Source organism: Vulpes lagopus, chromosome 6, assembly GCF_018345385.1.
Source record: "Vulpes lagopus strain Blue_001 chromosome 6, ASM1834538v1, whole genome shotgun sequence".
In the NCBI taxonomy this organism is placed as follows: Eukaryota; Metazoa; Chordata; class Mammalia; order Carnivora; family Canidae; genus Vulpes; species Vulpes lagopus.
This window is the reverse complement of record NC_054829.1, coordinates 46,825,767-46,850,662: the sequence shown is the minus strand read 5'-3', so window position 1 is coordinate 46,850,662 and position 24,896 is coordinate 46,825,767. Positions and strand designations below refer to the sequence as shown.

General features: G+C 37.9%; 1 protein-coding gene across 1 annotated transcript in view; it reads right to left on the bottom strand.

Annotated features, from left to right (window-relative positions):
- Window positions 1-24,833, bottom strand: part of L2HGDH (L-2-hydroxyglutarate dehydrogenase) — a 37,753-nt gene extending 12,920 nt beyond the window's left edge. Inside the window, exons 1-9 of the mRNA XM_041757735.1 lie at window positions 24,635-24,833; window positions 21,420-21,535; window positions 20,582-20,733; window positions 14,746-14,877; window positions 10,372-10,534; window positions 8,921-8,955; window positions 2,714-2,881; window positions 1,436-1,593; window positions 49-180 (exon numbers count right to left, since the gene is read on the bottom strand). Coding sequence (XP_041613669.1) covers window positions 49-180; window positions 1,436-1,593; window positions 2,714-2,881; window positions 8,921-8,955; window positions 10,372-10,534; window positions 14,746-14,877; window positions 20,582-20,733; window positions 21,420-21,535; window positions 24,635-24,774 — 1,196 coding nt within the window. The 5' untranslated portion in view covers window positions 24,775-24,833. The remainder of the gene's footprint in view (window positions 1-48; window positions 181-1,435; window positions 1,594-2,713; window positions 2,882-8,920; window positions 8,956-10,371; window positions 10,535-14,745; window positions 14,878-20,581; window positions 20,734-21,419; window positions 21,536-24,634) is intronic.
- Between the last annotated feature and the right edge of the window lie 63 nt (window positions 24,834-24,896).

The following is a 24,896-nucleotide window of genomic DNA, read 5'->3' as shown; positions in this document are numbered from 1 at the left end:
AAGTCACCTAGATCATGACCATATTTGCAATCCTCAGCTTTTCCTTACCTAAGTATATCACTGACAGTAATTTCAGGGATAAACTTCTGAAGGTGCTTCACTGTTGCACTGAGAAAACAGGCTTTATACATTTCATTAACTCCGTAGGAAAAATTCTGGAACACCAATTTAATCAAGCCACTGAAAATAAACAAAAAATAAAATATGAGAGAAAGGAATTCTTTATTATTACAAGAAACCTTTACAGCTATGAGATTTTGAGAGGTGGCATCAAAGAAACATAGGCAAAATCAGAAAAAAACACCTATTAAAAGAAAATCAACTTTTGGTCAATATAAGGAGGATACTTCATCAAAGGAATACCTTCCAGATTTAAATTCCCAGGGAATGCTGGTTTCAAACTGGAATTCTATAAAGCCTGCCAACAACAAGGTTTTCTTTTCTTTCTTTAAAGATTTTATTTATCTGACAGAGAAACAGCACAAGCAGGGAGAACAGCAGGTAGACAGAGAAGCAGGCTCTCTCTATCCTGAGCAAGGATCCCAACGTAGGACTGGATCCCAGGAATCTGGGATCAGGACCTGAGCCAACCCAGATGCTTAATTCATTGAGCCACCCAGAAGCCCCACAACAAGGTTTCCTAAGGCAAATATTACATGCTTTCAAATTACATCTAAAAGTTATCAACAGATCTTTAAATCAGAGCCATTAAGCAAATAGAATATCTACCCTACTTTTCTTTGGTCAGCCAGAGGTCAGATACTCCAGATCCTCAAGCTGAGACTCTATGGAACCTCCATGTATATATATGTATATGTATTTTTATAAGCACACACGCTAGAAGGCCCATCCTAAAATTTCTGTTTCAGAATCAGTGAAGGGTGAAATTCTAGTATAGCTTAATAAGCTTTCTAGTGAATTTAATGTGAAAACCTCTAGTGTACAACACTGTTAAACAAATAAAATACCTCACTGAGTTATTTCTTATAATAAAGAATCTGCCATGTAGGTCAATACAATTTATTGTTAGTTTTCCACAAAAGGAAACAACTTTGGTTATCAGCAATTTCTCCAGTGATTTTCAAAATAAGGTGACTGGCTTTGAAATGATCTTATCAAAGTAAGCCATCTACTGATTTTGAAAGAAACTTTTTTTTCAAACTCAACTAAAAGATTAGGCAAACAAGATTTGGATTGTCAGATATGTGTTTGGCTTTTGGTCTTGTTCTTTTTGACCAAAATACTACCCTGGCTCATCACAATTTTCTTGAAGTAGTTAAGACATTATTCACAAAGCTCTTAATCTGGATTAATTAAAAAATCAACATACCAATCACAAATATGAGGATTTACCCAATAAACAGAACATCAAGAAAGATGAAATTTCCCATGTTAAAAAATACGCGTATGAATTTTTTTATGTAAATAAAATTACCTCTTGATAATTATATCCATAACATCTCTGGCATTGAAGTCAAAGGGTTTGTAGCCCTCTCGTTTAAAGGCAAGAACTGCATTAGGTCCTAGCCAAATACTGCCGTCCATCCGCGGTGTGAAGTGAACCCCTAGGAAAGGAAACCGGCTATCTGGGACCTATGAATTTAATACAGCAAAGAGTTACTAGCTCATTTCATATTGCATTCTATTATACATGCAAACACTCAGCTGATAAAACTCTTTCTTCCAATGCATTTAAGTTGATTTCTTTTGATCTGTTACTGAGATATTCTTTTCTATATTTACACACTTCTGCCTAGAAGTGCCACACAATAGCAATGCTATTGACACCAATATACATTGTCCCATGTGTCCCTCTTTCTGGATTAAAAAGAGAGAAAGAGAGAGAACTGTCTTGGTAACGTTATTCCCCACTCCCCAGCTCCTTACCCACAAACTAGAAATGTATATGGCTGGCAAGTAAAATCAGAGCTGCCAGGAGAAAAACACACATTTATAGTATAGGCTTTTAGAAAGTGGAAATACATTAGGTTGAAGCAGATGATATGTATGTTTTTGGCACCATCAAAAACATTAAACGGCTGAATAGTGGCAATTTCATCTAGTTCAACCTAGTAGTTCCAGAGAGAAGAATGAATTCTTCATTTAAATGTCTCTGCCTAGATCATGAAACTAGAGGGTGGCCACATCCCCTTTTCTGCACCTATCCATATTGAACTGAGAAAGACAGCTGGGTATCTGGGCATGCTATAAGGGAAAGTTCTCTTATGATTGTTCCTTCCCCCAGAGAGGGGGAAGAATTGGGTTCTTTCTTGATAGCTTTTTCCATGGAAACTCATGCTTTCTAGAGACATGCACTTGTAAGCCATTAATTACAATTTCATAACTATGATTTCAGAGTAAAGATTTAGGGATTAAATGACAAAAGAAACAGGTGAAATGCTTACCCAAAAAGCACTTCAAAATATTACTTCTGACCCAAGTAAAAGTTTTTGTTTCATTCCCCCCTCCCTTTTTTTAAGGTATTATTTATTTATTCATGAAAGACACAGATGAGAGGCAGAGACGTAGGCAGAGAGAGAAGCAGGTTCCTTGCAGGGAGCCCAAAGCGGGACTTGATCCCCAGACCAGACCTGGGATCACACCCTGAGCCAGATGCTCAATCGTTGAGCCACCCAGGTGGCCCTGTTTCATTCCTTTTTTTGTCCACAACTAATCTTGAGAAGAGTGAGAAGGCAGAAGCATCATTACCTACCGGATAAATATTTCCTTTTACAAGATAGCATTTTTCTGGCTTCAAGAGCAGGTAATCTCCCCGGAATGGTACAATTTGAGGATCAGGATTACAGCCACTCAACTCTGAAATACGATCTGAGTAAAGTCCTGCACATGTCACAACATACTGACACTGAACTTCCTCTCCCTAGTGCAAAAGAAAATAAGAGTAGGTAGTAGAGAGGGAAACATAGGTCAAGGGCAGAAAGCAGATGGTAGAAAAGATAATAAGGGTACAGAAATGGTTTTTTTCTTATTTATTTTAAAAGAGTAAAATTAAGTACAAGTATCAGCAAAATAAGTTCTCCAGCATGCAAGGAGGTGTCACCTTAAACTTTGTACTTTAGAGGTACAATCATTGACTGTATCAGGATACTTAAATCAGACAAATATATACCCCCCCTATTTTACTAAGATTTACCATGAAACTTAACTATTTGTTGTATAAGAAGCAAACTTCATTTAAATGGGTAGCCTCCACCAACATGGCCTCCTCTGTATTTCAGACAACTTCTCCTGTCTTATCTATGAGTAACTATCCTGCTACTCTTAGATTGCTTCACACTCAATAATCTTGCTCAATTCCAATCCACCAACCAATTTCTCCTTCCTGATCAATATTTACTTTGCAAATCAAGGCTACTTTTGAAATTTCATCCTTTCAATCCACATTTACTGAGAACACACACTATAGAGTTAAGGCTTGCTTTAACAACTAGGAGACCACTAATTTTAGGTTGTTACATTTTCCTATAAATTTTATTTTGTGATTATCTGCATATTTTTTGCTTTACTCTGCCAGCATTAGCCAATTTGTCACCCTATTTCCTAAATGATTTCATTTAACCTCAATTCCCTACCATGTTCTAATTTCCCTCTTTAATTCTTACAAGAGTAAACAACTAGGACCCCCTACTCCAGGTAATTTCCTGTTCCTAGACTTCTTTCTTGGAAAACCTGTTTCTGAGACCTCAGACTTATCTGTCTCAACATTCTTTCCAGCTCTTACTGATTCAGCCTTATTCTATCTCTACATTCTATTTTGTCTAGCTACAAAGGTAAGCCTCTTTTCAAGTTATACAACTCACACTTTTGACAGAAATCAGATGGAACTTTTTCATAAAGAACTCAAATTAGCTAGGCTAAAACATGATAGTTTTAAGATCCTTGAAGTCAAAAGTGCTATGTCAACAAAAACAAAAAATGCCTTCTTCTAAATAGGCTAATATCTTCCTGTTCATCTAGAGGTATGCCACAAGTACATGAAATATTCTTATGTGATATAAATCTGCTAGTTCCTACTTGAAAGGTCAGCAATTCTTTTGTTCTTACAACATAAAATGTAAATAAGACTTATGATAAATGTAAAGATATGAGAATTTGTAGAATAGTACCAGCATACAAAAACCTAGAATTTCTCTTTTAAAAACTCAGGGAATAGTACTACAGAAAGGAATGACTAAAAACTGTCATAGGTCCCTGAAATAATTTTATAATATCCATGAAATAATAATTAAATTTAGTAACACATTAACTTCACATCCAAAATTGAAATTTAGGTAAACACACTGAATGATATATTTGTTCAAATAAAAATTTCTTAAAAAAAATAAACTATGCATCTCTACTGCTATTTCAGAAGTGAAACAGACTTTTTCCCTATATGCAATGCATAAATCTTTAGTTTGCAAATCCTCTCCCCTAAAAGTATTCTTTTTTTTTTTTTTTTTACAGAGGGAGGAGAGGGAGGGGCAGAGGGAAAGGAAGAGAGAGAATCTTAAGCAGGCTCTATACCCGGCACGGAGCCTGACACGGAGCTTGATCTCACAGCCCTGAGATCATGACCTGAGCTAAAATAGTCAGACACAACCAACTCAGCCACCCAGGTGCGCCCCCCGTCCCCCAAAAATTTATTCTTAATTTAACCTCTTTTAGCTTCTCATAAAAGCACAGATGTCCAATTTGATCAGTTGACTTAAAAAATTTAATTATAAAAAAATGTTTAATTATATTTAACTATATTAAAGGTAAATGCCAAAATAAAAGGCAACAGCTACAGCAACTGTGGGTAAAATACATATTTGCTGGAATCCCAGAGGCCCCTGCATATCTTCCATCACATGATGCCATACTCTAGTGAAAATGGCCCTTCGATGAGGGCAGGAACAGAAACAGACTTTTAATCCTTCTTTGAATGGAGATCCTGGATGCTCTGTCAGTCACTTGGAGCACATGACCCTGTAGATCTGATCAGGGTGTCTGTGGCAGACAGCGATGTTTTATGGAGACTTTGGTAGGTCCCTATAGGCAAATCACAACACAGAACTTTAGGATTTTGGAGGAAATTTATACCATCCTCTGCAGATAACTGTCTTCCTTTTGAGAAAGTGTATCTGGCTTTGACTCAACACTTGACCACAGGTCAGTAAGTTAACCATGTGAACTACCCATTATTGATTGTATGTTGTCTGACTCACCACGCCCCAAAACTGGGTGTGTACAGCAGTTTTCTGTCATCAAGGGGTAGCAAAATATACAAGATGAGGGATGTATAGGTCCTGCAGGCACACATAAGTTATAGAGGCAGGTGGCTCAAATTCCCATGACCCCTAGTCCTGCTAAATTACTTCCTCCTTCTCAAGTTGCCCTGTGGCCCTATGAGAAGTTCTCTACGATCATCTGGCCAAGGAAGAAAAAATACAGGCCTATTTTATAAATGGTTCTGCACAAATTCTGGTTATTTGAAAGTGAATAACTAAAACCAGAGCCCCACTCAGGAATGACCCTGAAGGACTGTGATGCAGGTAAAAGTTCCCAGTGGGCAGAACTTTGAACACCATACCTGTTGTTTATCTCACCTAGAAGGAAATGTGGATAGAAGTATGGATCTATATTGCTTCATGTGCAATAACTAATGCTATGGCTGGTTGGTTAGGAAAAGGAGCTCTGAAAAAAACGTATGTGAATGGACCTTTCCAAACAAGCTCAGAGAGTGATATTTGAGTTCCATATGAATGCTCATTGAGAGTAGCCATGGCAGACAAAGATTGTGATAGCCAGTAAACAAGATGACCTGCTCTATGGATGTTAGTAAGCTTCTTTCCCCAAGCACCCCTGTCCTTAATGGCTTCATGAACTAAATGGTTATAGCAAAAAGGATGGAGGTGATGCCTGGGTTCATCAACATGGACTTACTTCCAAGGCTGATCTGGCTATAGCCACTGCTAAATATTCAATCTGCCAACTGCAGAGATCAGTAGAGCCACTAATATGGTCCCTGGACCACTTCAATTAAAAAAAAAAAGCCAGCACTTAGTCCTCACTGAAACAGATACTTGCTTGAATATAGATCTGTCTTCCCTGCCTACAATATTTCTGAGGAAACCACCATCTGTGAACCTACAGGATGCCTTATTCACCATTATGGTATTTTGCCCAGAAGCATTACTTCTGATCAGTGAGCTTATTTCACAACAAATGAAGTATAACAATAAGCTCATTCTTGTGGAATTCACTGATCTGACCATTTTCTCCATTGCCCTGAAGCTGCTAGGTGACAAAAAGTACAATGTGTTTTTGAAGATTCAAAACAGAATTCACTGGCTAGCAACACCTTGCAGGGCTGGGACAAAGTCTTCCAGGATGCTCTATATGATTTACATATGGTATTTCTCCCAGCCAGGATTCACAGGTTTGGAAATCAAGGGGTAGAAAGGGCAATAGCTCTTTACTATTTAATTAATCCACTAGTGGAATTTTTGCTTTCTATCTCCACAATTTTGGACTCTGATATTTAGAAGTCTTAGTTCCCAAGGGAAAATTGCTTCCATTAGAGAATAAAAAATGGTTCCATTAACCTATAAGTTAATACTGCCATACCTAACCACTTTGGGTTCCTTGTGTCAGTGAATCAATAGGCGAGAGGATTACTGTCCTGAAAGGGGAAACTGAAAATGAGTCTCAAAGAGAATTAGAGTTGCTACCACACAGAGAGCTTGAGGATGATAAGCAGAAAGATGTCCCCAATATAGATCTCCTGGGGGTTTCTCTTAGTATTTCTATGTATTGATATAAAAGTTCATGGAAAATATCACAACCCAAAATAGCCAGGGCTACTAATGCCAGAGACACTGCAGGAATGATGGTTTGAGTTATCCCACCAAACTGGAACATGACTAGCTGAGATGCTTGCCAAGGGCAAAGGAGCTATGGAATACTTAACGGAAGAAGGAAATTATAAATATCAGCTATAACCAGGTGATCAGTGAGAGAAATGAAGAATGTATAGTTATGAGTATTCTTTCCTGACTTTGAAATAAATATATTTGTCTATATATTACCCAATTCTTTCTTTATCTTCATTATTATGGACTGAATTGTGTCCACCTCCCACAAGTGCAATTGCTGAAGCCCCTGCTCCTAATGTGACTGTATTTGGAGATAGAGCCTTTGGGGAGGTAATTAAGGTTAAATGAGGTCACCTAATCTGCGCTTATAAGAGTAAGGGATACTACAGACTGCTCTTTCTGCACATGTGCACGCATAGAGAAGAGGCCATGTGAGGACACAGCAAGAAGGCCGCATCCACAAGCCAAGAAGAGAGATCTCAACAGATACCAAACCTGATGGCACCTTTATCTTAGACTGCTAGCCTCTAGAACTGTGAGAAAATAAATTTCTACTCCCTAATCCATCCAGTCTGTGGTATTCTGTTGTGGTAAACAGGAAGACTGATACACCCATTTCTATGATTTCTCCATTATCTAACACAGGGTTTTTCAACCTCATTGCCACTGATGTTTGGGACCAGAGACTTCTTACTGTGGGGCCTATCCCTCACATCTAGCATCCCTGGCCTCTATCCACTAAATGCCAGTAGTGCTTACCTCCTCCACCAATTGTGACAACCAAAAATGTCTCCAGATATTGCTGAGTATCTCCTGGGTGGCAAAGTCACCTCCAGTTAATAGCTATTGATCTAATATATTTAAATAGTGGTTAGTTAGCCTTATATCTCAGTATTTAAGTTAAAGGATCACAAGGAGGGAATGTGACTCAGCTAAACAGAAATGAAAATCACAGAGATGGATTGAGTGGACTTCGTATCTTTTTTGGAGAGTTAGCATATTTTCAGCTGTATATAAAAGACAGTTGCATCTTGCAGATGGAATCATAATTTTATTACTGTGTGTATCTGGAAGTTAGATGTGGTTATAAGGGGTGTGAATGGATGCCAAGTTGAAAAGGCCTGCAAGAGTTTAACTGTCAATTTGGTTAAGCTGGGAACTATAACCGACACAATCCCCTTCCCTGTAATGGTTCTAACTTAAAGTTGACCAAAAGAGGAATTGCATATGATTTGGCAGGCATAAGAAAGGCAGCAGCCATTATTCTCTGAAGGTCATTCTAGTCCAATGGGGTGACAAAAACCCACTGCTAAGTGAATTATAGCTCCATATCTAGCCCTGCTTCCCAACTACTAATCCTACAAAGTACTGCCCTAGCCCACTACTTGAGTGAGAGGCAAGAGCTCCCCCAGAATGCCTCATGAGCTTCCCATTTACAGTCCCACTTTAGCAGATGGACACACTTGGCTTCCCAGACTGGCTGGAGATGCCTTTGATCTACCAATTCCCCTTCTGAACCTGTGCTTCCCCAGATCACTTCACAGCTGTGTAAGATCTAATTCCTATAATAAATCCTACAACCCTCATGAATGACTCAGTTCACATGATTGAACTCTGATCATTCAGGGAATATATAGTGAATGCAATGCTCCTATGCCATTCAATAGCTCTAATTTTAGGCTACATGGAGATGAAGGAAAGCAGTTCATTTCCTTCTGAACAATCTGCCCTCCACCAAAGTCCTCTAACTGGTAGAGAGTTAAGTTAATGCAGGTAAGTAGGTGGAGCAATAAAATATTTATCAGTTTTGCCTGCAAATGCTAATAATCCTATTCTTTGCTGGCACAATCACTTCGTGGTGACATTTCCAAGTTGATACCCTTTTAGAAAAAAAGTAAGCTTTAAATTGCTTTCAGAGAATTTCTCTCAGAATAACTTCTGCATTAGACAAAATTCACTTAAGGGCATAGAAAACAACATTGTAATTAATTCAATTTTTTAAGGGAAGAGAAGAGATGAAAGTAGATAACATAGATGCAAGTAGTGTTAACAATTTTTACCTTTGTATTCCTAATAATGATTGGATATTTCATCTCTGGAAAAAAAAAGAATTAGTGGAAGATTTATTTTTAGTAAAGAAGGCCTACATTTTTGATACATTATCCTAGTAACAAATTTAAACAATTTTCTTCTGTTGTAACTATGAGTGCCTCCTACTTTTCATTCTAATGCTCTTTACAAAGTAATAAAATTAAACTAGTTCATATTTGATAATATATAAAACTCTGGCATATTTTAAAACTTGTTTTAATTCATTGAATCTATGGCTATAGACCACTCCCCATCTCAGATCCAACATAGGGAGTCCCAGCTTTTCTCTGAACTACAATCCTAGAAACCAAGCTGTCAAATAGATAATCATTAATCAGTATGTATTTTCACAAAGGACTAATGAGAGCTTTTTGTCTAAGTGTTGTAAACTGAGTCTTTGCAGATTCTAGGCTTCATAGAGAAGCAAAAGTTATCACAACACAAAAAGTTCCAATAATAAACTATTTATAAAATACTATAAAATATAAAAACTATAAAATCCCAATCAGGCACATGGAATCCTAAAGTCTTAAAAAGCATATGTATATCAAGTAAAGAATATGATCTGTTTGTATCATAAATTTGATTTTATGCTACCTATCAATACTAATCTTAATAATTTAATGATTTTGTTCATCATATTGCAATTTAGAAGGGCCCTGGGAGAATGATTCAGATGGCCCAAATCTCCTTAAAAATCTGTTAAGGAAGAACTGAGAACTACACTTTTTCTCCTTCAAATTTCCCAATAGCAAAAATGTAAAAAAAAAAAAAAAAAGTTCAAGGTTACAAACCAATTCATTTGGTTTTAAAACAATTTTCCTCCAAATAAAGCAAAACAAAACAAACTCTCAGTAGTCTACAATGGTGGGGGGCAGGAGAGTTCAAAATGGCTGAGTCATACCCTATCTCCAGACAGTCTTATTCAGTAAGACTAGGTGATGCTAAAATCTGTATTTTTCTTTAAGATTTTAAAGTAATCTCTACATTTAACATGGGGCTCAAACCCACAAACCCAAGATCAAGAGTCACATGCTCTTCCAACTGAGCCAGCCAGGTACCCTGAAATCTGCATTTTTAGTAAGCATTTGCAAGGAATTCTGACTGTAATCTTGTAATCTACAAAATAAGCAAGTGTCTGGAGGTTAGTTTTCCATTAACAGCCTACGCAGTTCAGGTTTTAGCATCAGTCAGTAGTGTCCAATCAATGCTAAAGTTCTATCAGCACAAGACACCAGAAGCTCCAGTTCTCCCACATCCAATCCCATATTCATCCCTTCTGCACCTGCATCCAGTTCTGCACCCTACTTTAGCCTAGCCCCTGGTGGCCCCCCTGTCAGTACCATCCCAGCCAAAAACAGTCCCAAGTTCGTTCAGAAGTAAATACAAGTATTCAAAAGAAAAGATAAGGATGCCTTACCATCTTTACTTCTTGAAGGAATTTCTTTAGCCATTTCAATATCTTTTACTTCAAAATTGGTCAAGACATAGCCACCTGCTTCTTGGAAATCCTGGGCAAATGACAAAGCCACCTGTCGATAATCCACAATGCCAGTGTATGGGCAATCAATAGCCATTAAGCCCTAGGATAGGATTATGAAAAAAGTCAAGATCATACAAATAAAAATCATCGAGAATAAATTGTTCAATAAATTTTATTTGGGACTGAATTTTTTTACTGCTAATTTTGATAGATAGCATTCATCATCATTTCAGGCAGAAATTCAGTGCCTACATACTATACAACATATAGTATAGCACTGGGTGCTATTCTATATGTTGGGAAATTGAATTAAAAAAATTTAGGGGCACCTAGGTGGCTCAGTGGTTGACTGCCTGCCTTTGGCTCAGGTCATGATCCCAGGGTCCTGAGATCAAGTCCCACATCAGGTTCCCTGCAGGGAGCCTGCTTCTCCCATTGCCTATGTCTCTGCCTCTCTTTCAGTGTCTCTCATGAATAAATAAATAAATAAAATATTTTTAAAAAGTAAAATAAAAAAATAAAATAAATTTTAATTAAAAAAATTCAGTGCCTAAATCTGATGTTGAATATGTCTAAGAAATAAATAATACTGGCTAAATAAGAAAATCTCTGTACTCAGGAAATAATTCTCCTCTGTAGGGGAATTAATTTTGCTGGGTTCTTCTAGCTGCTACAATGAGTTTTTCAGTTTTATTCATCCCTCATCATACCTGATTCTGACTCATATCTGAGTCAAATTCTGTATAACCAAATGATTGTTTTAAATAAACTACTGTGATTTTCCCAGTAGTGTATCATATGACATGCACACTCAGTGAAGACTCAGAGTTGTTCTATTTACAAAGTTGCAGAGTGCTGATTCGATTTACTACAGACTATCTTCAGGACTACAAATACTGAATGGAGATTTTATGTGGTTAACTCACTTTCTCTTCAGGTAATAGAGAAATTAACAGCCTGAGCTGCTTGTTGTTATTGTTGTTATGTTGTTGTTGTTTTGTGGGGTTTTTTGTTTTTTGTTTTGCCACTCAAGACATGCTCAAACTCCATAGATGAATGATTTATAATCATACTTATTTAATTTCTTAGAATAAATGTTGAATGTTCAGGGGCCTTCTCAAATTCTTAAGAACAGAATTTCACATACCAACTAATGACTAGACTTTGGTGAATCCTTGGAAATAGCATCATTTTTTGTTTCCTTACTATGTATGTGAGTATATCAGTTCTCCCAATCTGTTTCCCCTAAGGTAGACTGGTTCCCAGGACAACTAATGCCCAGAAGCTATGTGTGGCTGGTAAATGCTGCCATCTTCTCGTTTGGTCAGCATGGAACTGGTGTTGTTGCAGTTTTACAATAATATCTAATAGTATTATTTTAAATGTCTCATTCTCGTAATCAGCCTCACCCCTACTCCAGTACATTTACCTGCTTAACCTTTAAAGCTTTTGACTTTGCCACCCATCCCTGAACACTAATTCCAAATGGCCAGATCACACTAGAACTAAAGGCTCACAAAACACACAATAGTCTCTTGTCACAAATTGAAAGTAACATAGTTAAACTTGACCCTTGCTTCCAGAATATGAAATCATTTGCCAAACATAGAAGTCATTCTGTCTTACGTAGTAGATACATATTTAAGATTTTTACATAGACCTTATATTGCCTGACCACCTCCAAATTCACATGTCAATGGCTATAATCCAACTTCAAACTATAAATAGTATTTGGGGTACAATAACCTTGGAAACTAACTTAGGATAATATCAAGAGCTTAGTCACAGAAGCTTCTCATCTCACATAAAACTACATGACAAATAAGATAAAAGAGGGATAAAAACATGCTGTAAAAGTGCTTATATCAATAGTTTTTGGAATCCCAAATATCTTCCTTATTCATCTTATTTTCCTATCACCCAGCACAATGCCTGACACACAGAAGGCACTCAAATATTTACTGAATAAATGAACTTCTGAGGGTTGTCACCAAACATACTAAATTTCTCCTGCATCTAGACCTTCGCTTAAAGGTCTCCCTTCTTTCTTTCTTTCTAGTGTTGGTTGTGTTCCTCCTCATGAGATGCTGGTATGTCCTACTATACATGTATGTTGGGGGAATGTAGAGTGAGTCACTGCAGCTAAGCAATCCAATGCCCTGGCCCAGGATGGGGCTGGTAGACAGGCTGGCTGTCAGCTAGGAGGCTGGACATGCATTGTACAGGTTAGCAGGTCAGAGCTTGAAATCTGAGGTTACTGTAGGTCAGTGGCTGGAAAAGAACTAGGCAAGCAGGACACAAAATTGGGAGTTGGAAATCAGGAGGAGAGAGAGAGGAACAGATGAACGTGTGGTTGACCAACAGCGTTAAAGAAAAGGCAAAAGGATCATAAAAGCTAAGGTGAGAGTGAGCAGTCAGGATTTGCACAAAGAGAGGATGTTGAGAGAAATCCTCCAAAAACAAAGTTTACAAAAACTTCCAAGGTGCCCCCCTTGGGGATATTTAATCTTCTTAAAGAGATCTGGTCCAAAACACCCTTTAGAGCTGCCCTGATAAACTTTTTCTTTCTGGAGAGCCTGGAAGAAACAGAAATGAACCCATACCCTAGAAATTTTGCCCCCTACTCCTGGTAGTAGTAGTAAGGTTTAAGGACCAGGAGAGAATTCACTCTAGACCTTTATGAAATAACCATACTAAATTTTCCACCATACCTTTCCACCACTAAATACACCTAGGCATAAATAACTATAATGTGGCATTATATAAAGTGTCAGACAATGCTAATGTGGCATTATATAAAGTAGATCAGTTCTGCAGAGTCCTCAGAGAAAAGCAGGCTATAACTCCTTTAAGTTATACTCCTTATTCATCTTCCAAGTGAAGGCTCATCTCAAGGCTTTCCTAAATTCCTAGACGAAGCTAAAAGCTTTCCCTTACATTGATATGACAGATTATCAGTTCTATCAAAATACTTATCTCTATATTAAAATATTTTCTGCTGTACTATACCTTTCTTTAGGCTGACCACCATATCTTACTCATCCTCCTATCTATAGTATCTAACAAAGCGTTTGGCACATAGTTAAGACGAAAATGTTGGCTGAATAGAACAGAAACAATACCAGTTCTGAATTAGATCTGAGGGCAGGGACTCTTTAGGACCTGTGTAATCTTAGGAAAGTAACTGAATCACTTTCTTCATTTATAAGACACAAAATTACATGTAGATATGTAATTTGATTATCTACGTACACATAGCTCATCTACTCATTCTGAGACCTGTTAAGATCACATGGTCAGGTACACAGAACAATATCCAGACTCATCCTTCACCTTGTGATGTGTGAGAAGCTGGTTTGTTTGTTTTTTAAGAGTCAAGCATGATTATAAAGCATGGACTCCTCTTCCTATTCCTTCCGCTCCTTAAAGCCCCTCACAGAGGTCCACAACAGACAATGACTGTTGTTCCAGCTGGCTCTGGCCCCTAAATCAAGGTGCCCTTTTTCCCATGTCCAGTCCGATTCCATCCTATGTATCAGAAACTTGATTAACTGTCCTAAATTGGCATATTTTACATGCCATTCTCTTGCCCAAATCCTTCAGTGGCTATTAAATAATCCCTACTATTTAGACCAGAGCCTGGCAATCTTTTCTATAAAGGGACAGCCACTAAATGTTTTTGTTTACATGGGGCTTATGATCTCTGGTGCTACTACTCAGTTTGGCTATTTGGTACAAAAGCAGCCAGAGACAAAACAAAAAATAGGTGTATTCCTAAAAATATCTCTGGACACTGAAATTTTAATTTCATGTAATTTTCTGTGTCACAAAATACTCTTCTTTTAATTTTCTTCAACCATTTAAAAATGTAAAGACTATTCTTAGTTCATAGGCCATAAAAAACAGTTAGCAGTCTGGATTTGGCCCACAGATTGTATTGCCAACCCTGACTTAGACTGGTAGCATTTGCCCAAAGCCTAAAAGAAACAGACAACAAAAATAAGATATTTGATGAATGTGCCTTGTTGTTGTTTTTTTGTTTTTGTTTTTGTTTTTAATTAGTCATTCATTCACCATCTCAGAGAGATATTGTCTTTGCTTATGTTTTTCAGATTTGGTATTTTCTCAAAGGAAAAGAAGAAATCAGGTGTTCAGAAATGTGGCAATGCCCTCTTGTGGCTGTTACCTCACTGTCCCAGAAGTAGTGATTCTTGCTTCCTGTAAATTTACCCTCAGCTTCCATGTCACAGGACCGAGCCCTAAATGAAAATGTCCTTGTGAGCAAGTATGTGGGGTTAGTGAATCACTTACCCTACAATATGGCTCCTTCTTCTTTATATCCTCCTGTTGGATTAGCCTCAGGCCCTGGACACCATTCTGGAGGCCTCTCTCATACAGGGCCTGAAGTCTGGGAATTTCTTCTTGTTCAACAGCTACTATAAGCTTTGAAAGAAACCCAAAACCCACAATAAGGAATATAGCAAGTTAAAAATATGATCAGCTATAAAAGATAAAGTCAATAAAAATAAATAATCACATGATTCAAATTTGGTTGATTTTTATCTACTTCTTCCTTTCTTCATGACCTCAATTTCTTTCTTTCTCCATTAAAAAATAGTTGTCTTAAGAACACTACATTAGAACAAATTTTACCCAAAAATGAGATGTAGCCTCAATTTCCACTTCTGCTATCATAGTTGCTACATGAATCTTGGCAACAGCAATTGTTACTGCCATCACTCCCTCAATCCCAAAGGGGAAGAGTAACATTGGCAGCATAGTTTTTACAATTTAAAAAAAAAAAAAAAGCCCAAAACCAACAAAAAACCGGAATGGCTTTATTTCTATAAGAGTATATAAAATATCACTATATCAGAAAGTCAGTGGTATTCAGTATAATGGGTTATCACTAACAGAAAACTACCAATTATTTTTCCTGGAATAAAGTATATTATAAACAATTTACTAATGCATTCTATTGCAGAGGGAAAAAAAACCAGTAAATTAATCAACTTTACTCAGGATTCTTTTTCTATTTACTTCTGGGCAAACTATCGGTTTGAGGTAGTTTCTTCCTTAACAGCTACTGGCAAAGAAAAGCAACAGATGCATATTCAAGGTACATTAGAATTCACAAATTGCTACTTTGTAGCAAGAAGTTAACAGAATTTCATGAGATAATACTTTTAATCAAGGTGTAAAGGTTATTTAAATCAACAAACAGGGGATCCCTGGGTGGCTCAGCAGTTTAGCGCCGCCTTCAGCCCAGGGTGTGATCCTGGAGACCAGAGATCAAGTCCCACGTTGGGCTCCCTGCAAGGAGCCTGCTTCTCCCTCTGCCTGTGTCTCTGCCTCTCTCTCTCTCTCTGTCTCTCATGAACAAATAAATAAAATATTTTTAAAAAATAAATAAATCAACAAATAACTAACCATAAAAATAGAAGTGGAATAAAAGGACACTATCAAGAAAGTGAAAAGACAACCCAAGGAATGGGTGAAAATATTCACAAATTGTATAGCTGAAGTCTAATATCCAGAATATATAAAGAACCTTACAATTTAACATAAAAAGTGTAAATACTGTTTTATATCTTGCTTTTTTCACTTAACTCTATGTCAGGATCATTATTCCACATTATTTTTAAAATCTTCATAGCATCTTTAATAGCAACAAGAAATTGTTATTCTTAAAAACTACATGAAGACTTATAAGACAATATTATGAAAAGTACATAGCAACAAATTAGATAATCTATATGAAATGGAAAAGTTCTTAGAAAAACACAAACTTCTGAAACTGACTCAATTAGAAAAAGAAAATCTGAATAGGCCTATAACAAGCAAAGAGACTGAATTAATAACTTTAAAACTTCCCATAAAGAAAAGCTCAGGCCCAAAGGCTTCCTTTACACATGAATGCTGCCAATATGTTTAAAGAAAAATTAGCTCCAATTCTGCATAAACTCTTTCAAAGAACAGAAGAAGAGGGAATACTTCCTACCTAATTCCATGAGGCCAGTAATAGCCTGATACCCAAATCAAACACAGATATCAAAAGAAAATAAATTGCAGACCAATATCCCATATGAATATTGATGCAAAAATCCTGAACACAATACTAGTAAACTAAGTGTAGCGACATATAAAAAATATTATACACTGTGACCAAGTGGAATCTATTACAAGAATGTGAGATCAATTTAATATAACATCCAAAAGTCAATTAATGTAATATACCATATTAATAAAATATAAAAACATGATTGTTTCTCAATAGGAGCAGAAAAGGCATTTGAGAAAACCCAATACTCTTTCAATGATAAAAAAAACTGTAACAAACTTGGGGCACCTGGCTGGCTCAGTTGGTAGAACATGTGACTCTTGATCCCAGGTTGTGGGTTTGAGCCCCATGCTGGGTATAGAGATTACTTAAAAATCTTGAGAAAAACAAACAAAAAAATTTAGCAAACTAGTAATAGAAAGGAATTTCCTCAATCTGATAAAGGGCATCTACAAAAAACCGACAACTAGCATTATATTAAATAGTGAAAGATTGAATGCTTTCTCCCTAAGATCAGCAACAATACAAGAATGTCCATTTTCACTTCTATTCAACATTGTATCTGTGATTCTACCCGGAAAATTAGGGGAAAAAAAAAAAATATATATATATATATAAAAGAGCCATCCAAACTGAAAAAGAGTAAAACTATCTTATTTGCAGATGACATGATCCTGCATATAAAAAATCCTAAGGAATACACACATACACAAAAAACTATTAGAATGAATTTAGCAAGGTTGTAAGAGAAAGGAATATATAAAAAGCAATCATATTCTATACATTAGCAATGAATAATCTAAAATGAAATTAAGAAAACAATTCCCCTCACAAAAGCATCAAAAAGAATAAAATACCAAGGAATGAGTTTAACAAAAAAGTGTAACACCTGTACACTGAAAAATACAAAACACTGCTGAAAGAAATTAAAGAAGATCTTTAAAAATGAGAAGATATTCCCATTTTCATTGTTTGCAAGATTTAGTATTGTTAAAATGGCAATACTCCCCAAATTCATCTATAGATTCAGCATGATCTCTATCAAATCTCCACTGTTTTTGTTTTTGCTTTTTGGAAAAACTGACTAACCAACCCTAAAATTCATATAGAAATGCAAGGGACCCAGAATAGCCAAGACAATCCTGGAAAAAGGACAAAGTTGGATGACTCACACTTCCTGATTTCAAAATATAATTAAGAGCCATCGTAATCAAGATACTATGGTATTGGCATAAGGATAGACACACATCAATGGAATGGAATTGAGAATCCTAAACATGCCCTATTACATTGATGCTCAGCTAACTTTTTAAAAGATTTATTTATTCATTTTAAAGAGAGAGAGAGCATGGAGAGGAAGAACAGATGGAGAGGGAGACTCAACTAGACTCCTCGCTGAGCATGGAGCCTGATGTGGGACTCGATCTAATGACCAAGATCACCTCCTGAGCTAAAACCAAGAGTCAGACGTCTGACTGCACCACTTAAGCGCCCTCAACCAACCTTTAATAAAAGTGCCAAAACAATGTAGAAAGAATAGTTTTTTTAATAAATGGTACTGAGACAACTGCCTAGTCACATGCAAAGGAATGAAGTTGAACCCCTTCTTCACACTATATACCAAAATCAATTTAAAAGTGATCATATACTGGAAGTACGGGTGCAGTGGAGTAGGGGACTCTGCTTCTGATGGCAGGGTCTCGGGAAAGAACAGTAGGCCAGCTGTGAAGCTGAAATAGCCAAAGAAGCAGGCTAAGAAAATGAACTAGGAAGATAAAGCACTTAAGCAGAAACAAAAAGAGAAGGCATTTGAGGGCTAAAAGTGAAAGCTGCAGAAAAGGATCTTCTGGCCACAGTTGGAATTAAGAAATCTGGCAAAAAATAAGCCAGATTTGATCCCAGGCTTATGAGGCAAAGGTGATCCCTCATTCTAAATTCCTGTTTAAACATCTAGATTACCTACCATATCTGTTGCCACCTACAGCTAGAATGAAGTGTCATCTTGGATCCTGTTGTACATTTAGGAATAAACTTCTGTTAAAAAAAAAATCATACAGTCGCTCATCTTCTCTTTTGTTCTTTTCACTCAGTCATTTCTACCTCAGCTCTGAGTCAGAGTAAGCCCAGCCCAGACTCCTGCCAATCTACCCTAATTCTGTACCACCTGGAATTAAACCGACTCATGAGGGGAGGGAGAGTGATCATAGATCTAAATGTTAGAGCTAAGGCTATAATAAAACTCTTAGAAGAAAAAATGTATGAGTAATTTTTCAGGTTAGGCAATGATTTCTGAGACACATCACAAAAACTATAAGCAACAAAAGAAAAAAAGATAACTGGGCTTCAAAACTAAAAGCTTCTGTGCCTTAAAATATATCATCAAGAAAGTAAAAAGGAGGGCAGCCCGGGTGGCTCAGCGGTTTAAAACTAAAAGCTTCTGTGCCTTAAAATATATCATCAAGAAAGTAAAAAGGAGGGCTGCCTGGGTGGCTCAGCGGTTTAGTGCCGCCTTCAGCTCAGGGCCTGATCCTGGAGTCCCAGGATTGAGTCCCACGTCAGGCTCCCTGCATGGAGCCTGCTTCTCCCTCTGCCTGTGTCTCTGCCTCTCTCTCTCTCTGTGTGTGACTCTCATGAATAAATAAATAAAATCTTAAAAAAAAAAAAAAGGAAAAATCTATAGGAGAAAATTTTTAGTATTATTTAAAATATTATTATTACTATTATTACTATTTTATTTTATACATAAAAATTGAGTATTTTTGTAATGTTTCAGTAAATATCATATAGCTAATAAAGGGCTATATCTAGAATATATGAAAAACACATACAATTCAAGAATAGAGACAAATACCCCAATTTTTATTTTTATTTTTTCAAATACCCCAATTTTTAAATGGACAAAAGATTTGAATAGACATTTTTCCAAAGAAGATAAATGAGTGGCCAATAAGCATAAGAAAAGATGCTCAGCACCATTAATTACTAGGGAAGTGCAAATCAAAACCACATTGACATACCATTTCACATCCACTAGGATGGCTAAAATAAAAGAGACAGATAATAATAGGTTTTGGCCAGGATGTAGAGACACTGGAATGATCATTAGTTGCTCATGGCAATTTATTTTTTAAAGATTTTATTTATTCATTCATGAGAGACAGAGACATAGGAAGAGGGAGGAGTAGGCTCCCTGTGGGGAGCCTGATGTGGGACTCCATCCCAGGACCCCAAGATCACACCCTGAGCCAGAAGCAGCTGCCCAACCACTGAGCCACCCAAGTGCCCCACTGATGGCAATTTAAAGTAGTGCACAATTTTGAAAAACCGGTTTGCCAGTTCCTAAAAATGTTAAAATTGGAGTTACCAAATGACCCAGGAACTTCACTCCTAGGTATGTATCTGAGAGAAATGAAAACATAAGCCCATGCAAAATCTTGTACATAAATGTCCACAGTAGCATTATTCATAAGTCAAGTGTGGAAACAACCCAAATGTCTATCAACTGATAAAGAGGTAAACAGAATATGGTATACCTACACAATGGAATATAAAAAGGAATTCTGATTCATGCCATAAGATGAATGAACCTTGAGAACATTATGTTAAGTAAATGAAGCCAGTCACATAAGACAACATATTGTAGAATTCTATTTATAGGAAATGTCCAGAATAGGCATCCACAGAGACAGAAAGTATATTAGTGGTTGCCAGGAGCTGGGGAGAGGTAGAAATAGGAAGTGGGAAGTATTGGGAACAACCATTAATGGATACAGGGTTTCTTTTCAAGGTGATGATTATGTTCTAAAATTAGAGCTGATACTTGCACACTTTTATGAATATACAAAAAATCAAACTGAACACTTTAATAAAAGGATGAATTATATGGTATATGAATTGTATGCCAATAAATCTATGTTTAAAACTACATGGAGTTAGTCATACCACCTTTTCTAAAGTTATTTCCTAATATTAGATTTTGAAAATTACATAAAGAAAGAAAAGCCAGTTTTTAAAAAAATTCAACACTAAACATCACTACAAAAATGCTAGTTCTAAGTAAGTCAAAGCCCTAGGAAAATGCCTTACCTTGCCACATTGCTTGTAGGAAATTCCCTTTTGCTTACAATAATCATAGATGAGGGCTGCACCTTGTACACACAATTTAGCTTTCAGAGATTCAGGTTTGTAGTAAATGCCACTATGTATGACACCACTGTTATGTCCAGTCTGGTGAACAGCTACCGGACAAGAGAAACAAGGTAAGAGAAACTACACAGTGCATAGAAAACCTACAAAGTGGAGGAACAAACCTAGTTAAAGCTATTAGAGACCACATTATTGAAAATTCCGCCTGACTTTGTTCTTACAGGCAGAGCACTGGTAACTTCTAGTAACCATGCCACATTCCCCCCAGCCCATGCTTGACTTCAGTTACAACTCTGGTACACAAACCCACCTCTCGCTACAAGTAAACCACTTCAAGCATCCACTACAGCTTTGGGCATTCTGCCCCAGGGCCTTTCCTAACCAGTGAAGATGTGAGGGGAGAAAAGACTATGCCTCAACATCCCTAGGGGTAATCCTCAGACAGTAGAAACACTAGCTGATGGATAAATGTGCACAATCCCTTGAAATGTTTATGTAGCTCCTCAGAGGTCCCAGAGGAATCAAGCTCACAACAGCAACCTTGATAATGTACCTTCCTTGGCTTTTCCTCCGTTCTGGTTTACTCTGCACACCCCCTCGCTCCTCCCTCCTAAACAACCTCTCAAATAAATCACCTCAAGTTCTAGTTTGAGGCTCTGCTTTATGAAGAACCCAAACTAGGGTACAAACATCAAAATTCAACACAAAAGATGTAGAACTGAGAAAATGAGCAGGTACTCAGGTTAGGCCCAAAGAGCAACATTGATATTATACATACCTAGATGTTTCTCTTTTTCCAGAACACCAATGGAAAGTGTTGGATGCCGCAGGATGAGTGCTCTGGCAGAGGCAAGGCCCACAATTCCGCCACCAATAATGACTACATCAAATGAGCTTTAAGAGAAAGTCACCTTTAAAGCATGTTTACTGTAGATCTCATCAAACTTTGTGTGCACAATTTTCATTATCAGTGGATGATCAAACTATTAATTTGTAATCATTAAAATCAAATATTTATTGGGCTTTATGCTATTGGCTTCTTAACAGAAAAGCCTTTAAGAATTACGGCATTGCTGGGTCAGTAGTATAACAGCTACACCCAGCAGTGTAACATCTACACCCAATCTCTAAATCTTCATAGCCCTCTGCCAGGACTGGCTGCATCTGCAATTACTGTGTTAAGCATCACACTCTTCTCTACCATCTATTCACTTGAAAATCAAGTACAGGGGCACCTGGGTGGCTCAATCTGTGCTGCATCTGATTCTTGGTTTCCGAGGCTGAGGTCATGATTGTGGGTCATGAGATGAGCCCCTTGCTCAGTAAGGAGTCTGCTTGAGGATTCTTTCTCCTTCCCCCTTTGCTCCTCCCCCTGCTTGCATGCACACACCCTCTCTCTCTTAAATGAATAAAATCTTTAAAAGAAAAAGATTAAGAAGGGCATGTATAGTCTACCAATTCAGCAACAAGAAGCAGAAAAGATTACCTTTAGCACCTACCTCATGGCCAACAAATCTAGTTTGATAGGAACATGGCCAATCTTGCCTTTTCTATACCCCACCTATTTCATCTCCTTCCTGCACTAAATTATTTTGATGCAAATCCTAAACATCATTAAATATTTTAATATGTTATTTCTAAAAAGCCTCTTTAAAGCATGCACACAGACCAATATTCTAAATTTTTTAATTTTACTTTTAGTTTTTTGTTGTTTTTTAATCTTAACTGGCTCCACACCCAAAGTGGACCTTGAACCACCCTGAGATCAAAAGTCACATACTCTACCAACTAAACATGAATCTTTGCCATTAATTGAATTTAAATTAAAAATTAAAAATAAAAAAATAAATCTTTACCATCGTATAACACACTCCACTCAAATCAGATAATTGCTTTAGGCCTTGATGGTGGCACAACTTCCTTTGTTCTGTGCTCACTCATATGCAGGAAAAACAGATCTTTGGGCTTATAGCTTACCCAATTTGGGCCACATCATTGGTCTCCCACTCTTCCTCAGGCCATTCTTTGGATTGTTGAAGATGTTAAAGGATATAATGGTCCCTTTTTTAGTCCCAAATATGGACTCCACCCATCTCAAGTCTTTCTGTAAGGGAAATTCTAACATTCAGAACCTGGATCCCAGGTGCATGACTTCATGTTTTATACTTCCTTGGGAACCTCTGGTGTACTTTTCTTTTATAAATCAATGCTCAGTATTTCTCGATGGATATTCCTCTTATGGCCCTACATTAAAAAACATGCCTACAATGAAAAAAAATCAAGCATGTACTAACTAAACATGACTGAGCAACTACGCTGCTGGGCATCTATCTCAGAAAAATAAAAACCAATGTTCATACAAAAACCTGTACATAAGATGCTCACAGTGGCTTTACTCATAATAGTCCCAAATTATAAACAGTCCAGATGTTCTTCAAATGGTGAATGGTCAAACTGTAATACATCCATGCCATGGAACAATTAGAAGGAATCCACTGTCATTATAGGCAACACCTTGGATGAATCTCAAAGACATTATGCTGTGTGAAAAGAGCCAATCTCAAAAGGTTATATACTGTGTGGCTCTGCTTATACAACATGCTCAAAATGACAAAATCTTAGAGCTAGAGAATAGATTAGTGGTTGCCAAGGGTTAGGAAGGGTGGAGAGACGGGATGTGAATATAAAGGGATTGGTAACACAAGAGATGTCTTTGTGGCAATGAAACATTTCTTTATTTGTGGTGGCAGTTACACAAATTAACATGATTAAATTGCATAGAATCACACACAAATGAGTGCATGTAAAACCCGATGAAATGTGAACAAGGTCTGTGGATTGTGCCAATGTCAATCTCCTAATTTTGATATTGTACTATAGTTAGGTAAGATCCTATCATTGGGGTAAATTGGCTGAAGGATGCATAAAATCTGGTGGGTTTTTTTTTCAATTTCATGCGGCTCTATAATTATTTCTTTTAACAACTATAAACAAAACCATCACTAATCCTACTTCTCTTCCCTTAAGAAAAGCAATCCCAAAATAATTGTCTACGTACCCCCTTCTATGACTCACAAATTCTATGCCACTCTAATCCACTAACTAAACCACTAACACACACAGCAACCAGTCAAATTTGGAAACCTCAACATTTAATCACTCCCTATTCTTAAAAAAAAAAAAAACCCTTTAAAAGGCTCCCAATGCTCTCAGAATAAAATTCACTATGTGGCTAAAATAAAATCCCTGCTGTGATGCAGCCTCTCTCCAGGGCCATTCCACACCACCTCTGTTCCACTAAGCTCTGGTCACACTCAGCTTGTCCACCTTCCAGTTCTTGAACTAGCCAAGAGCTTTCCAGCTGTAAAGCCTCAGCATAAGCCGTTTCCTCTGCAGAGAGCAGAGAAAGACAGTGGCTTCTAATGGGATCTCCAAACTTCAAATCACAGGACACTTACTTGTGCAGGCTTTGATTAGCAACTGCACCGCTTCTCACAGGGGCAACTCTATGCAGTGGTTGCCAGGACCTGATGGGTTTAAGAACGGTTTCAGGCCTTTCGAGCAACACCAGGCAGGGATGCCGGCTAATAAACAGTATATTTGATTGCTTGGTGTGGTAGAGCCTTGAATCCTTAAAACGACCACCTACAGGAGAGACTAGGCTCCGACTCACAATGGAGCCTTTAAGGAGCTTAAGTGACCCATCCAAGAACTGAATAGGAGGTGGAGGGACAGTATTCAAAACCAGAGCTGCTCTGGACCTCTCTACTCCACACCGCCTTACTCTTTCCATCCGGCACACAAACACAACGAATGAATCCTAGAAGGAAACTGCTGGGATCCGAGGTTGGGATCCCAGGCTCCCCCGGATCCTGACCTTCTCTGACGCCCGGGAGAGGGAAGCAGAGCAAGGGCAGAGGTCCAGCAAGGGGCGCCTCAAGGAGAAGCAGCAGTAGTAGCACAGGCGACGAGGGCAGGCCAGCGGCTACTCACCGGGTGCTGGCTCTGCGGCCACCCTGGCACAGCGGCCAGGGCCTCCCCTGCGCCGGCCTGCACGCCGCAGAGAAGCCCCCGGGGAAACCCCCGCGGACCCGGCTGCAGGCACCGCTCAGGTATCGCAGCGCCGGCACCATGGCCTGCGCCCCCTCCCCGGCCCTCCCTCCGCCGCCAGAGCCCGCCCCCGGAGCCGGACGCGGCTGAGCTCCCGGCGCCGCCTGGCCCCGCCTCCCACTCAAGGGCCAATCAAGCGCGCACC